Source organism: Schistocerca nitens, chromosome 11 (genome assembly GCF_023898315.1).
Source record: "Schistocerca nitens isolate TAMUIC-IGC-003100 chromosome 11, iqSchNite1.1, whole genome shotgun sequence".
NCBI lineage: Eukaryota > Metazoa > Arthropoda > Insecta > Orthoptera > Acrididae > Schistocerca > Schistocerca nitens.
In genome coordinates, this window is record NC_064624.1 from 142,747,294 (window position 1) to 142,761,734 (window position 14,441).

Below are 14,441 nucleotides of genomic sequence, written 5' to 3' on the forward strand. Positions count from 1 at the left end.
GCCCACATTGTTGTTCATATCTCGATACTACAGTTGGTGTGAGAAGCGTCCGCAAAAGGAGGAGGACCGGGTTTGAGTGCCAGCCTGACACACAGTTTCCATCTGTCAGCAAGATTCAGATTTCAGATTAGTGAGAAATAACGTTATTTCTGTTATCATTACATTTGTCGTAGTTATTTGTCGTTGTTATTGTTAGTTCGAAGACCGGTTTGATGCCGCTCTCCATGCTACACTATCCTGTGCGAGCCCCTCCACTTCCAAAACACTACTGCAGCCTGCATTCGTCTGAACCTGTTTGCTGTACTCATCACTCGGTGTCCCTCTACAGGTTTTTCTCCCCACACCACTTCTCCATTACGAAACGGACGATTCGCTGACGTCCCAGGAGGTGTTCTGTCAACTGATCCCTTCTTTCAGTCAACTTGTGGCATATTTTTTACTGTCTAATTCGATTCAGTATCTTCTGTTTAATTAAACCATCTAAACGCCTATTCTTCAGCAGTTTGCTCTAGCACTACATCTCACCTCATATTCTCTTCTTGTGTCAGCTGCTTACCATCCATGTTTCACTTCCATACAAGACTACACTCGTGACAAGTACCTTAAGAAATGACTGCCTAAAGGTCAAATTACTCTCTTCCAGAGATGTTTTCCAAGCCCTAGCCAGTCTGTATTTTATGTCCTGTCTACTTCGGCTGCAAACAATTATGTGGCTGCCTGAATAGGACAACTCATCTACTGAGTCTTCCTCTCTAATCTAACTACCCTTTTGAATGTGACAGGTCAACGTTTCAGCAATCTTATTAGCTCGCTTAGTAAGATATGGATATGTTGAGATGTATTTCACTACTTAATACACACATCAAAAAATAGATTGCATCACCTCGGTTCCGAGAGTTCCGGAACCTGTACAGAAAATTGGAATAGATATCAATATACACATCATTTCCGACCTTTTTATTGGTCAATAAAACCACACGTTTCATGTTGTTCCACCATACAGCGAGCGAGACCTTCAGAGGTGATGGTCCAGATGCTGTATACACTAGTACCTCTAATACCCAGCAGCACGTCCTCTGGCATTGATACATGCCTGTATTCGTCGTGGCGTGCTATCCACAAGTTCTTCAAGGCACTGTTGGTCCAGATTGTCTCACTCCTCAACGGCGAATCGGCGTAGATCCCTCAGACTGGTTGGTGGGTCACGTACCGCGCTGCACGGTGTCGTGGTTCCAAAGATGGACTTCGCCACGGACGTCGGGAGTGAGGTTGCGCATTATGCAGCCGATTGCGCACAGTTTCAGTTGTAACAGGACGTCCTGTAGCTGCACGAAAAGCGTTATTCAACATAGTGGCGTTGCTGTCAGGGTTTCTCCGAGCCATAATGCGTAGGTAGCGGTTATCCACTGAAGTAGTAGCAGCCCTTGGGCGGCCTGAGCGAGGCATGTGGTTTGCAGTTCCTGTCTCTCTGTATCTCCTCCGTGTCCGAACAACATCGCTTTGGTTCACTCCAACACGCCTGGACACTTCTCCTGTTCAGAGCCCTTCCTGGCACAAAGTAACAATGCGGACGCGACCGAACCGCGGTATTGACGGTCTAGGCACGGTTGAACTACAGACAACACCAGCCGTGTACCTCCTTCCTGGCGGAACGACTGGAACTGTCGGATCCCTTCCGTCTAATAAGCGCTGCTCATGCACGGTTGTTTACGTCTTTGGGCGGGTTTAGTGACATCTCTGAACAGTCGAAGGGACTGTAACTGTGATACAATATCCACAATCAACGTCTATCTTCAGCAGTTCTGGGAACTGGGGTGATGCAAAACTTTTTTCATGTGTGTATGACGGAGACATAAACATATTTGACAGAAAATGAAACTAAGTAAATGAATTATCGTTCGATGATCGACAGAGCACGAAAATAATATCACAACGGAAACATTTTCCCAATGTTGTGCAGATGTTACGAATTTAATCACAACCCATCATATCTCAGCATAAGAACATGAATCCTAGTCCGTGATTATGTAAGTAGTAGTTGCAGAACATCAGGAACGTTTTCCTTTATGATATTAAAATGGCATTATGTGCGAATGAGGAACTCAGATTGGAAATTTGTGTATGTTCAGTGAACAGTACACATATGCCTCTAACAGCAATAACAACACTTGGGTGGCGATCGTAAAACGATATGTCTTTTGTACAAAGAAAGTAATCCGCCGATTATGGTACACCATTTATGAGTGAAATTAAAAACGAACAAAGTGTGCTTGAAGTCGCCAACTACAGAGTTATTTCCCACCTGATGCTTATCATAGACGAATTAAGTGTTGGCTAAAAGTGTACAAAACGCAGACCTTCTGGAAAGCATGAACTAATCTCATCAGACGAAATGCTATGCCTCCACTTAATTGAGCAGAGAGGTCGCTTTGGAGGGCTGGATGCCGTGCTGCAGGGGAGGAACCCGGCGGTCACGTGACGCTCCACCGTTGACGTCAGTGGTGACGGTGAGGTGACAATCGCGGTGTGTACGTGCCAGTCGCTCGCGTGGGATCAGGGCGGTCTCCTGCGTCGACGTGGAGATGTCGAGAATTGGCAGAAAGGAATTTTTGCGTTTTGACATGTTCACGACCACACCACTAGTAAAGTTACACGATCTGTTGGTCTATCAATGTGGACTGTCCAAGTATCTGCAACGAATGGTGAACCAGTCGTAGTGATGTGAGGCAGTGGCGTAAAAAGATCCTAGCCGACAGGGCTGTTGACGAGTGTCACTCCAAGTGACTGGCGATCGGTTTCAAACCAGGCGCAAATTGCCAATGCCTGGCAAAGCAGCTCCATCTGAACCAGCTGCCTAGCAATCGTTCGGAAGGCGGCTGCACAGACTCGACATTTGGAGTCAGCGGCCGCCGCTCACACAGACACACACAGCTGCGCGTCTTGAGTGGGCCAAACCACGCAGAGACGGACAGTGGCTGGGTGGAGGTGCGTCACACGAGTCGCGCGATTTCGCTTCTTCTGAAATTATGGCGATTGGACTGACGGCCTATAGAGGATGTAGTTCAAGCCACTGGTGGTTCCATGGTGTCATAGGGGTGTTTCTCTCACCGTGACTTGGATTCAGTCACCAAGGTTAATGTGAACCTGAACCAGCACGTTTATTTCAACATTGTCGGTGACGAAGTGTTGCCCTATTCTCTGGACACTTGCGTTGTAGAAGATGACACACACAGTCGTGTTCCCAGGGCTGCGTGCATACACTCCCGGTTTCACGAACACTCAGGCGCCCTACAGCACCTCGAGGCGAACACTAGACAACCCGGTCTCAGAGCCGCAGACGTTGTACGGTACTGTCTGGAGCAGCAACTGAGACGTGGCAGCCGACATCCCCACACACTGGTAGCTCTGCGGGATCTGATGCAGCAGTGGGAGGCCTCGGGCAGATGCTGCGTATCTGAAGAAACTTTCGGAACTCTCTTCCCCGCCGAGTTGACGAAGTCTTCGATGCTATAGGCGGTAATACCGTGATGCCACTTAATGATCCTTGAAGCAAAAGTTGGCTTCAATGTGACTGTCTTACTATAAGTTAATGATGTATGGAAAGAAGGGGAATCATGCACCAGCTAGTTGTACTTCACAAGTTTATTCGAATCCTTACCTAGGTTTAAACAGATATAAGCATTTCTTCCTTGGAAGAAGTAGTAACGTGTGTAAACTTATTGTGTGAAAAGAGAAAACAGGTCATAAAGCTCAGTCAACACTAAAATGAACCATGTAAATGCTAAGGTGTAGCCACGTGGCTTAATGAACAGTAAAGCAAGGTAAAAGTGTGAATAAACATCTGACGTACCACTGGTTGGCTGTTCAATTCCTATGGCTTCCATAATTTACTGTTGCTGACTGCTGCCATGTTAGAGATTTTAATTACGCATATACAGCAAATGTTGTGGAGCATTACTGTAATCTGGTGGTGCAGGGTGCTGACTCTATAATTGCTTCTTTCGAAAAGTAATTAATTTAGCCACTTGCAGTGTTTATTGTTCACTTTTGAACTGATTTACAACTAACAACGACATCGAGCTACAGCTGTTATCATCTGAAACGACGCTGTACTTTTATTGATTTTTGATAATACGGTTGGGAAATAGGAATATAAATTCAATTTTAGTAAGGCAAGCAGTCTCAACGAAAAGCTTTTATTGTTAGTTACCGCTTTCAGTCTTTGACTGTCATCATCAGATCATTTACTGTCTGCTGTAGCGATATGCGGAGACAGCGAGCGGAGAGAGACGTATGCCACGAGGCACATTGCATTGACTGCTCGGTGGAAAGTGTCAACAGAAGAGGCGGCGGCAGAAGGTATTAGCGCGCTTCCTCTTTGGGTCTCACAAATGTGCCCTTATTGACAGATAGTTAGTATCGCAAAATAGGAAAAGTAGGTGACAGTATCGAGAATAAATTTAAGAAGAGGAGAAAGAATTAGTTGTACAGTTAGTAGTAATGGCATCGAGTGGTCTACATACCTCGGTACACAGTGGGAGTCGATACAGTCGCCAGCGATCCGGCAGTCGAGCTCCTCGACGACTTCGAAGGATTCGTCCCACGTGAGACGGTGGAACTGCGCCAGGACGCCGGCGCACCCCCCTCCCTCCTCCGCTCCACCTGCTGGCGGCGGCGGCAGTCCGGAGTCCCTGAAGCGGTCTAGCAGGCGCAGCGCAGCTGGGACCGCGGGGGGCGTCTGGTCCAGGATGTCGCACGATACGAACCCCGGTGACAAATCTGCAAAACGTTCTTCAGTCACCTCGAGGTCTGCACTCTGACTCACGAGCTTCCACGGGCTAACAATATGCTCATCAGTACTAGCAGCTACTGAAAGTGAAACACTAAGAGAGCTGCAGCCAACGATAATGGACACGGCGTGAGGTGTGCTGCACACTTTTACAAGCAAAAGGTCAACAAGTCAGCCGACTGTCAGCACGGCGGCCACTGCTGCGGCTCCCCTTGACCAGGGAGCGGGAAGAGCTGCGCCGACAGTACAACACTGGACACTGTGCCGTCATTCCGTATGAGCCCAAGTTCTGACTGCAGCATCGCTGTGGACGGTCCGTACATCGAGGCCCTGAGCAGAGCGGAGAATGCCACGTTACATTCTCGCCCATCTCACGGGGAGCCACTTGGTAATTGCTTACACTGATCGCAGCTGTTACATTTCTGAGTCCTAGAGACAGCTGGCTTGCGATATTTTCGACATCCTTTCAACAAAATAATTTAATGTCGCATGTCAGCCATGCTGTTCTGCCCCAGCTTGACAGAGTTAGCATCGCTACCACAGGAACGTGCGATGTACCTGGCTAGGCGCAGACAGTAATATTTAAGTGAAAATCACACCTATCGTTAACTGGTTTGATTGGCGAGATTGGGAATAAGACATATGGATCCGTGCTCATAGATCTTTGTAGAACGCCAGAGCAGATACAGTCTCACGTTGGTGTCAGAGCTGGCAGTGCGGGGACGGAGAGGAGACTCAGGCTGGCCGAGAGGCAGCTGGGCTGCAGGCGGCAGGGCGCTCCAGACTGGAGCGGCAGCCGGTGGGAGCCTTTCCTGGTGACTTCAGATCTCCAGCCCAGGCTGGGCCGTGAATGACGACCCCGGGCATTCTGTACTCTCATCTGCTGGAGCGCCGCACACTTAGCCTGTCTCATCACAGTCTACCTGCCAAGTACTGCGTCACAGTCAAGTAACTGCAGCCAGAAAAGCTGGAATTCCCAATGATGTAATCGGCATACCACTCTCCTCTCGCTTTAATCTCTGGGATCCGCCTCTGAGCTGTATTTTCCTCCTAGCTGTAGCCGTGTCTATCCCGGGTATCTCGTTAGGTAAGCAGCAGAGGCGCTGCCATTCGTTGTTCTGTACACTTCCGAGGCAGTAGTTGCACTTCTGTCCCTTTGTACTTGTGTGCGAACGTTCAGCGCTTACGGAGCAGGGAGAAAACAAATGTAATAGCTAAGTACTCAACAAATGTTGAGATCATTTTAGAAATAATCGAACTTAAATTGTCGACCGATATGCAAGTGCGGTTGACATACAGTTCCTCGCCGCAGATAAAGCAGCAATGAAGGCACTGAGTGGCAGAGAGTGGCTTTGCACTAAGAAGCGCTGATCTGTTCTCACCTGCCAGAAAGTTTACGGCAGAATCTCTGGACACACAAAAGGCATTCTGCCTGCTCATCCCCTCTGGCGAGAGCGACTCACGTCTTTTTGAGGAAATGCGTGAAAACACCAGCTATGAGTCAGACTGCAAAATTAAGAAATTAAGAAGCAAGCGTAATGTCTCTGTAAAGAAAGAGCCCACGTGGCTACACCCGTCATATCCACTTCGCGAAAGAGAGTCCAGCTGAGGGTACATCGGCGGTGAGGCAATGTCGCCAGCAAGCATTCTAAAAGTTTCCTACCTGCCCCGTGAGACTGCTAATTCAGATAACGTGTCTCGCAATCGGTGTGGCTACCGGCCTGTAAACATACAAACAGTCGCTTCTGATGGCACTGCGGGCAGCTGCTACTGTTAACCGAAAAATCGGGATGCCATTGTGGTGTGTCTATTGTAATTAACCATTGTGAACGTTCGAGTAATGCACACCTGATATCAATGAACGTAATTGACTCGTACAGAGGGAAGTCCACGCTCCTGACCCAACACGGAGACCTCCGCCTCGTCGTGTCTGAGGGCCGACTGACTCACTTGGCGCTCTCCGTAACCAGCGATGTACAATTGTACGACTCGGTGTTTCTCGTATATTCTCGCGAGAGCCTGTTCCCGGCAACTATGTAGCGATACTTGAAGCTTCCCGTACTGGAATTATGCCTCAGTTACGGCCAATGACTGAGGGACTTTCCCTGACAATCACTGTAACGAAAGGAAACTACTCCTATTGTGATTAAGCGAAAGTGTGTTTACGACCGACCGGCGCGCCTCCTCCACGTACTCCCCGACCTGCGTGTCTGGCTGCAGGCAGGCCGGCCTCCCACGCAGCGGGCCACGGCCCCCACCCCCGCACTGGGCGACTCGCGCCGCGGGCCGCTCGCGTTCTCCGGCCGTGGGAACACACTCCAGCCACAGCCTGGAATCTCTATAAGTCTGGAAACCCTATAAGCCCCAGAAAACAGCTGGTTGTATGTAATGAAACAATCGTCCTTCGATTCTGCCTCGTATGTGATCATTTTTTCTGCATCTTTAGTTTTTATTGTGTGATATTTTAACTTGTTCAAATAGCAAGTGTATGTCTGAAAGCATTACCCGGGATTGCCAAGGTTCACTTTCTCTTCTGAACCTCCGTGCTGAAGTTGATGATCGTTCCTTCAGCAGAGAGGAGCGAGGGCAAAGGTCGCTAGAAATACACTGGCGGAAAAGAAAAACTCAGCACAAAATAAAAATTACTGTAGAGGAATGAGACTGCGGGCGTACATCGCTCTGGATGACACACCTTATAGCTTCGAAGGGAACTATGAAGTACAAAACCCGCTGCCTCAGCTCGAGGTAAAGCAAAGGTGAAAAAGCCGAAGTAAGGCATCCTGCAGCTCTTTTAATGTAAATGTTTGTAAAAGTAACATTTGGATTTCCTGGTCAACTCCTACCAATAACCCATTTTATTTTCTGTGTTTGCTGTAAGCTACGGGCAAAGACACAAGCTGGACATGCACTTGCATGTCACATGAGACAGCGTTCGGCGGCCCACATATTGCCCACGATGCTAACACAACACTGGCTGCAGGTGCCAACAGGGGGAGGGACTGGAGCTATCGAATGATGTCGACAGCACGAGGCTACGGAGCGTGGCTGAACTGCTTAGTTGACGAGTAACTCACGACAGTGCTAGTGCTGTTGATGCAAAGCAGAGCAATGGCGCCGATGAACAAAGCAAACATTGCGTTATATCTTCAGAAACAGTAGCCAAAGTCGAGAATTGATCAGAAAGGAACTCGTTGAGTGAGAAAGAAAAGGCGGAAGAGTCAGCGGAATGCGTGGTGTCGTGCGAACAATGTACAAGGGGAGTGCAGTGATGGCGATACGTGCACGGCAGTAGAAAGTTGTACTGAAACAGGTGTGCTGTAGTTCATCGTCAGAGGGCCGCAGCTCCCGTTTCCAGTCAAACCTAGTGAAGGACAGTCGTTCTCCAAGGAGCGGATACTAAACATAATCACGTACTTGGAAAATCGCAGACAGCATAGCAAAAGAACAATTACGAACATATTTTGAACAAGCCTGCAGAAATATGACCGTTAGTGTGTAAGGAAAACTACAGACATTCAACGGAGGACAAGGCTCAGTTGTGCGTTTCAAGGATGCTCGACATACATTACAGAGATTTCAAAAGAAGCACTGGATGCTTGCATGACGTCAAACAGTGCTACAGAAGGGTGAGACGTGAGATAATGAAATTTCGAAGAAAGCGTCAACTGGACGATGCACAGCAAACTACAGGATCGACCGAATTATTTGTACATGGGATAAGCAAATTTTCCCCGTCGTTGAGTAAGGAATTTGTTTTCAACTGCAGCCAATCGGCATTTGAAGAGGAAACGTACATGAAAGGGACCCTGGAAATTAGAGGTACCAAGAGAGATCAATCAAGATCATCTATTATCAATTCGCATTCGTATACAGCTATGCCGACTGATTAACCAGACGGTAAATTGGCTGGAACACTATTTATTGTGTATCACACTATTTATTGCTCTGCGCCCTTTGATTCTTTCTCGTGTGTGTAATTTTGGCAGGGGCCATAGGGAATATTTACGTCACAGCAAACAAGAGTGGGAGAACAGACGTAAGAGAACTACAGCTATTGTATGATCACTGCTTTTGGCCAATAGCTCGTCAAAATAGGTGTATTTTCTCGATTCCTAGGCTGCGCATACAAATCATACTCCTAAAGAACAAACTACCGCTCCAGGAAAGTGTGTGACATAGCAGTTCGTACCACCTGGAACCAGCAGATGAATTCTACCTCCAGATATCTGTCTTTTCAGTGCGTATGAAACATGTTATAACACTACCTGCAGCAACGCCTTAAAGGACAGCCAGTTTTACGATAAGCTCCATGACAGGCTGTTTCGCATTCGATTGCACGCCATCACTTTCCTTCAGTTCTCGTCACCCTGTTACACCAATGTCATTTCTATACGTATTCCTTAAGAGTGGATACCTAGCTGAGCGTCCTCATAATAAACGTAGTCCTTCACTGTCAGGCAGAAAACGTGTAATTTTTAATAACAGCATATGTAAGCCAAGCCGCCTGTGAGTGTTTGATAACGTCTTATGAATCCGTACAGCACGAAAGAGCACTTACCGGGACGGTGACAGTACTGCCACCGTAGCACAAATTCACCGCTACTGAACGCCGGGCGTTTGTCCATGTGCCTGCAGACGCACTCCAGCACCGAGTAGGTCCCGTTTCCTCCAAGCAGAGCTGCCACTGTGGCAATTACGACCGCCGGCTGCATTGTCCGCTGTCGACACTGGGGAGCAAACAGAAGCAGTGCGCGTCGCAGGGATCGGGCGCTCAATATGAGGGCGGGCGCAGCGGAAGTCTGCGGCAGGACGGCCAAACCACGGGAAGCGTGACGCCTCTCATCCGGATGACCGCCGTGTTCCTGTTTGCCTGGTGAGAGTTCGCGAAAGTCGTCGACTAAAACAAACGTGGTATCTGCCCTTCCCCAAGGAAGTGTTGTAGTCATTGTGCTGTTCCTAATCTATAAAAACGATTTAGGAGGCAATCTGAGCAGCCATTGTGTGCAGATGATGCTGTCTTTTACCATCTAGTAAAGTCATCAGAAGATCAAAGCAATAGGAAAATAATTTAGAGAGTGTACCGGTGCGATGCGTAAAGTGGCACTTGATTCGAAATAATGAAAAGTGTTATGTCATCCAAAGGAGAACTAGAAGGAAGTCGTTAAATTTCTTTTACTCGATGAGTCACACAAATCGAAAGGGTGCCGTTTCAGCTAAATGCCAAGGTATTACAATTAGGGCCAACTTAAATAGGAACGATCAAATAGAAAATCTTGTAGGGAAGACTGTGTTTTGTTTGCAGAACACCTAGACAAAGCGACAAGCCCACTACAGAGACTGTCACTTAGTGATGCTAGAAGAACCCTCCGCCACACACCGCCGGGTGTCACGCGGAGTACTGGTGTAGATGCAGATGTACACCTACAACTCCACACAAGTCGCAATATGGTGCATGGTGGAAGTTGCCTTGCACCATCACTAGTCATTTTCTTCCCTGTTACGCTCGTAAATACAGGGAAGGAAAAGCGACTCTCTTTATGCCTCCATCACCATCATCAATCATCTGCTATATTAGCAGGTCCTTTGCCTCTCCATTTTCTGCGATCCATTGCCTCCTTCTTACGGCTGCTGTATGTTGTACCGTCCATTACGTCATCCAGTATCTGAAATCTCCTCATTCCTCGCTTCCTTTTCCCTTATACATAACCTTCTACAACTGTTTTTATCAGTCCGTCATTCTTTATTAATATATGCCCAATCCAATTTCTTTTTCTTCTCTTTATTACATCTAGCAACTGTCTTTTCTCTCCCACTCATCTCAATACCTCTTCATTTATTACTCTGTCCATCCAACTTATTCTTTCCATACTCCGCCATGTCCACATCTCACAAGCCTCCAGCCTTTCTCGGTCTTTATTTCTCAAAACACACGTTTCAGGCCATACAGAAGAACACTCCATACAAAACATTTGATCTTTTCCTCAGTTCTCTGTCCACACTGCTGCATAAAACTCTCCTTTTCTTATGAAATGCCTCTTTTACCACTGCTATCTATATATATAAAAATATTATTCAGTTATAGTAAGTAGTTTTGAGAGGAACCCGGCCGGGGCGGCCGAGCGGTTCTAGGCGCTACAGTCTGGAACCGCGCGACCGCTACTGTCGCAGGTTCGAATCCTGCCACGGGCATGGATATGTGTGATGTCCTTAGGTTAGATTGGTCTAAGTAGTTCTAAGTTATAGGGGACTGATGACCTTAGAAGTTAAGTCCCATAGTGCTCCAAGCCACTTGAACCATTTGAGAGACAGTATGTGCCATAAGCAATAATTGAAGTGAAATTAATCTAATGCACTAAGAAAGAAGAAGCCAATCACACTGAAAACAATGAACATGCACTGAAGTGAAATGATATCCTGGAAAACCACTCAGAAAAGTTGAACTTGCAAAGTAATGTAATGAACATTAGTGACAGTTTAAATTTTGTTTCACATCACGACCGCAAGTTAGATTTCCTGCTTAGCATGAACAGACACTTTAACAGATATTTGTAATCTTTCACTTTGAGAGACAGTTAATAGGATTTCTTTTCTTTAAAACAGTGATTTAGTGCATTAGTGATCAGTATATTTCGGTTTAGGAATGCACTTGAATTCCGTGTGTTTGTAAGTTGCTCTGTTGGTGAACATGTTTTTTCCACCATGTAGCTCCATTCATCGTTTGTCTACTATTCAGAATTGCAGGCAAAGTAAACTTGGAGGGATAGGAAACTGTATAATTTATCTGTGACGGGAACATTATCACAAATTACCTCCTACCTGCTGGCTCTGAGTTTTGCGGTCAGCAAGGGATTATTTAGATTATTCCCTGAAAAAAAACTGTGTCCAACTAATACTCAGAAACAGAATCCAGCTTGTGATTTATTAGATCTACATTGATCGAAGTGTATCTGCTAGATGCTTCATATGGAATGAGAATGCATTTGGACATAGCAATAATTTCTTGTCTTTCGTGACGTTCAGTTCCATGGCTTCAGATCCAACATTTGCATGTCCTGTAGCATTGTGACACTAAAGATGGTCTTGAAGGTGCTGTCATTACACATGAAGGAATACACCACTGCCTTTGTTCTGTTTGGAAATGTTCTGGACAGTAGAAATACTACTGCTAAATACTTTTATCAATGGTATAAGTCTTCATGAAAGTTACCACTTGTATCTTATAAGCAATTTTTGTGTCACAGACGTCTACCCTTTCAAGCACTGACATACGGTTATGTTCCTAACTAACTCAAAGCGTATTGTAAATTGTGGGAAAATACATAAGATCCGCAAGCATCCTCTCGTCTGTTACATTTATGGAGATGATATTTAGGCTAGTTTTATGAGCTGGAACTGTTTCGTAGTCAATTACTGGTCTTGCTGTTCAAACGTGTGCAGTTTTCTGCAAATTTTAGTTCCTGTTGAACTGCAAACTGATTTATGAGCATTTTCCTTACATATCTTCTTCATCTTGGAAACCTGAAGTCCTTGTCATATTACGAGATGTGATTTAAAATCAGTAGCATGTGATGTTGCTGGCAGCAGACATCCCATACTAATCTGGGTATAGTGGTGTCATAAGATGCTGACTAACGATGACTGTGGATGCCTCGTTAATTATAACACTGTATATCATGTTACTCACTCATCTGTTAAATCGCATTTTGCTCACAGTCATATTAAAAATTGTTTTTCACTCAGTCATATTCATTGTCAAACCCAACTATCATTTTCGCTGGATGTGAGTTACAAGCTGAGGTCTGATATAAAATATATATGTACATTCTGGCAATAGATCTGACATGTTCCTAGCTATAGTACTACGAAAACTGCATTGAGCTCGATTCTTAATGAGAAGCAGTTTTAGTTGGTTGGTTGGTGTGGGGAGTAAAGGGGTCAAACTACGCTGTCATCTGTCCCTTTCCCAACATTCAAACAGCTCTCGGGTTAAAAACATTACCAAAACGATTTCGGGAAAGCAAAAGGAGAAAGACTGACTCGAAACTACACTGAAGAAGAAAACAAAAAAGGCTAACAAAAGGGAAAACGTAAACTAAAATAAAAAACAGTGGATGGTATCAGAATAACATAGCAGATGGCCAGGTCTGGGTGATCACGACAGAAATAAAGGATGAGCGAGCCACTCTGCAACACACTAAAACCTCCAGCCTTAAAGACAAGGCTAGACGAACTTGGACAGGGAAAATACGAACACCAAGGCTAAAAAACAGCAAAGAAAGAGTGAGGAAGAGTTAAAATAAAGGTAGATTGTGTGAAAAAATTCCCCTCACAAATAAAACGTAAAACGATGTCAACAGTTAAGACATTGACTCCCAACACCGTTAACAGTGTGATGGGAAGGTTAAAAGTCCACTGCAGAGCAACTAAACTAGGGCAGTCCACTGAGATGAGGACGACAGTCAAGTGGGACCTACAGCAACACTGAGGTACGTCCTAGCGACGGAGGAGGTGTCTATGAGTCAGCCAGGTGCGGCTGATGTGGGGTTAGCAAAGGACAACAGACTCCCTGCGAGTAGCTTGCATGGATGATTATCACAGATTCGTATTCTCCTTGACAACACATAGTTTATTTGGTGTACTGACCGTGTGTCATTCAGCATCCCAGATCCTGAAAACTTAACAGCATAAGACCAACTGGAGATCAGTCTCCAGTAGCAAGATCTCCAGAGTTGGTTTACTGGTAGCATGTTTGGTCAGCCTGCCAGCAAGTTCACTGCCCAGGATCCCAGCATGTCCTGGGGTCCTAATGTAGGTCACTGAATGTCCGCTGTCGCCGAGGGCACAAAGAGACTGCTGGATAGTTAACAGCAAAGAGTGGTGAGGGAAGCACTGATTGAGAGCTTGTATGCTACTTAAAAAGTCACTACAGATGACGAAGGACTCACCTGTGCAGGAATGGATATGCTGAAGAGTGCAAGAGATAGCTACCAACTGTGCAGTGAAAACACTGAAGCAATCCAGCTAGGAGCTCTGTTCAGCATGTCCAACGTGAGCATAAGCGAAGCCAACAAGAGCCATTGAGCCATCTGTGTAGACTGTTTCTGAGTCCTGGAACTCACCAAGAATAGAGAAAAACTGCCATAGAGGCCACAGGTGGAACTGAGCCTTTTGGGCTTTGCGATAGGTCCAGACGAACCAGTGGCTGTGGTATGGACCACGAAGTGAACACATAGAAAAGCGATAGAAGGAAAGTGACGAGATCAGTAAGAAGCAAACAAAAACTGCAATTGGCATCCCCAATCTGCGCTGCTGTTGTCAGGGATGGGTAGCCATATTAGGGAAAGGAGATCATAATTTGAATGGTAAGGCGAATAACGAATATGGGCAGTATAGTTCGCAAGCAACTGCTGTCACCTAATTCGCAATGGAGGAACACCAGCCTTTATTAGGATGCTGGTTTAGGAAGCTCCTGTCGCACAGTGGTGTATAGAGTCCAGCAGTTGGAATGCTGAGGGCAAAGCAGAACCACACACCAGGCATCCATAGGAAAAAACGGACTGCAGCAGTGTAGGGCGATCAGCACCCAATTCGTTGTGGTGCAGGCATTGAATAACATTAACATGCTGCCAGCACATTTTCTTAAGTTGGCGAA

The 14,441-nt window shown here is 46.2% G+C and overlaps 1 protein-coding gene across 3 annotated transcripts in view; it reads right to left on the reverse strand.

Moving 5' to 3' along the window:
- The window catches only part of LOC126212581 (uncharacterized), a 656,804-nt gene extending 647,285 nt beyond the window's left edge, over positions 1-9,519 (reverse strand). For all 3 annotated transcript variants that reach the window (XM_049940012.1, XM_049940011.1, XM_049940010.1), the window contains exons 1-2: positions 9,348-9,519; positions 4,524-4,779 (exon numbers count right to left, since the gene is read on the reverse strand). In XM_049940012.1, the coding sequence (XP_049795969.1) occupies positions 4,524-4,779; positions 9,348-9,501 (410 nt within the window). In that variant the 5' untranslated portion in view covers positions 9,502-9,519. The remainder of the gene's footprint in view (positions 1-4,523; positions 4,780-9,347) is intronic.
- Between the last annotated feature and the right edge of the window lie 4,922 nt (positions 9,520-14,441).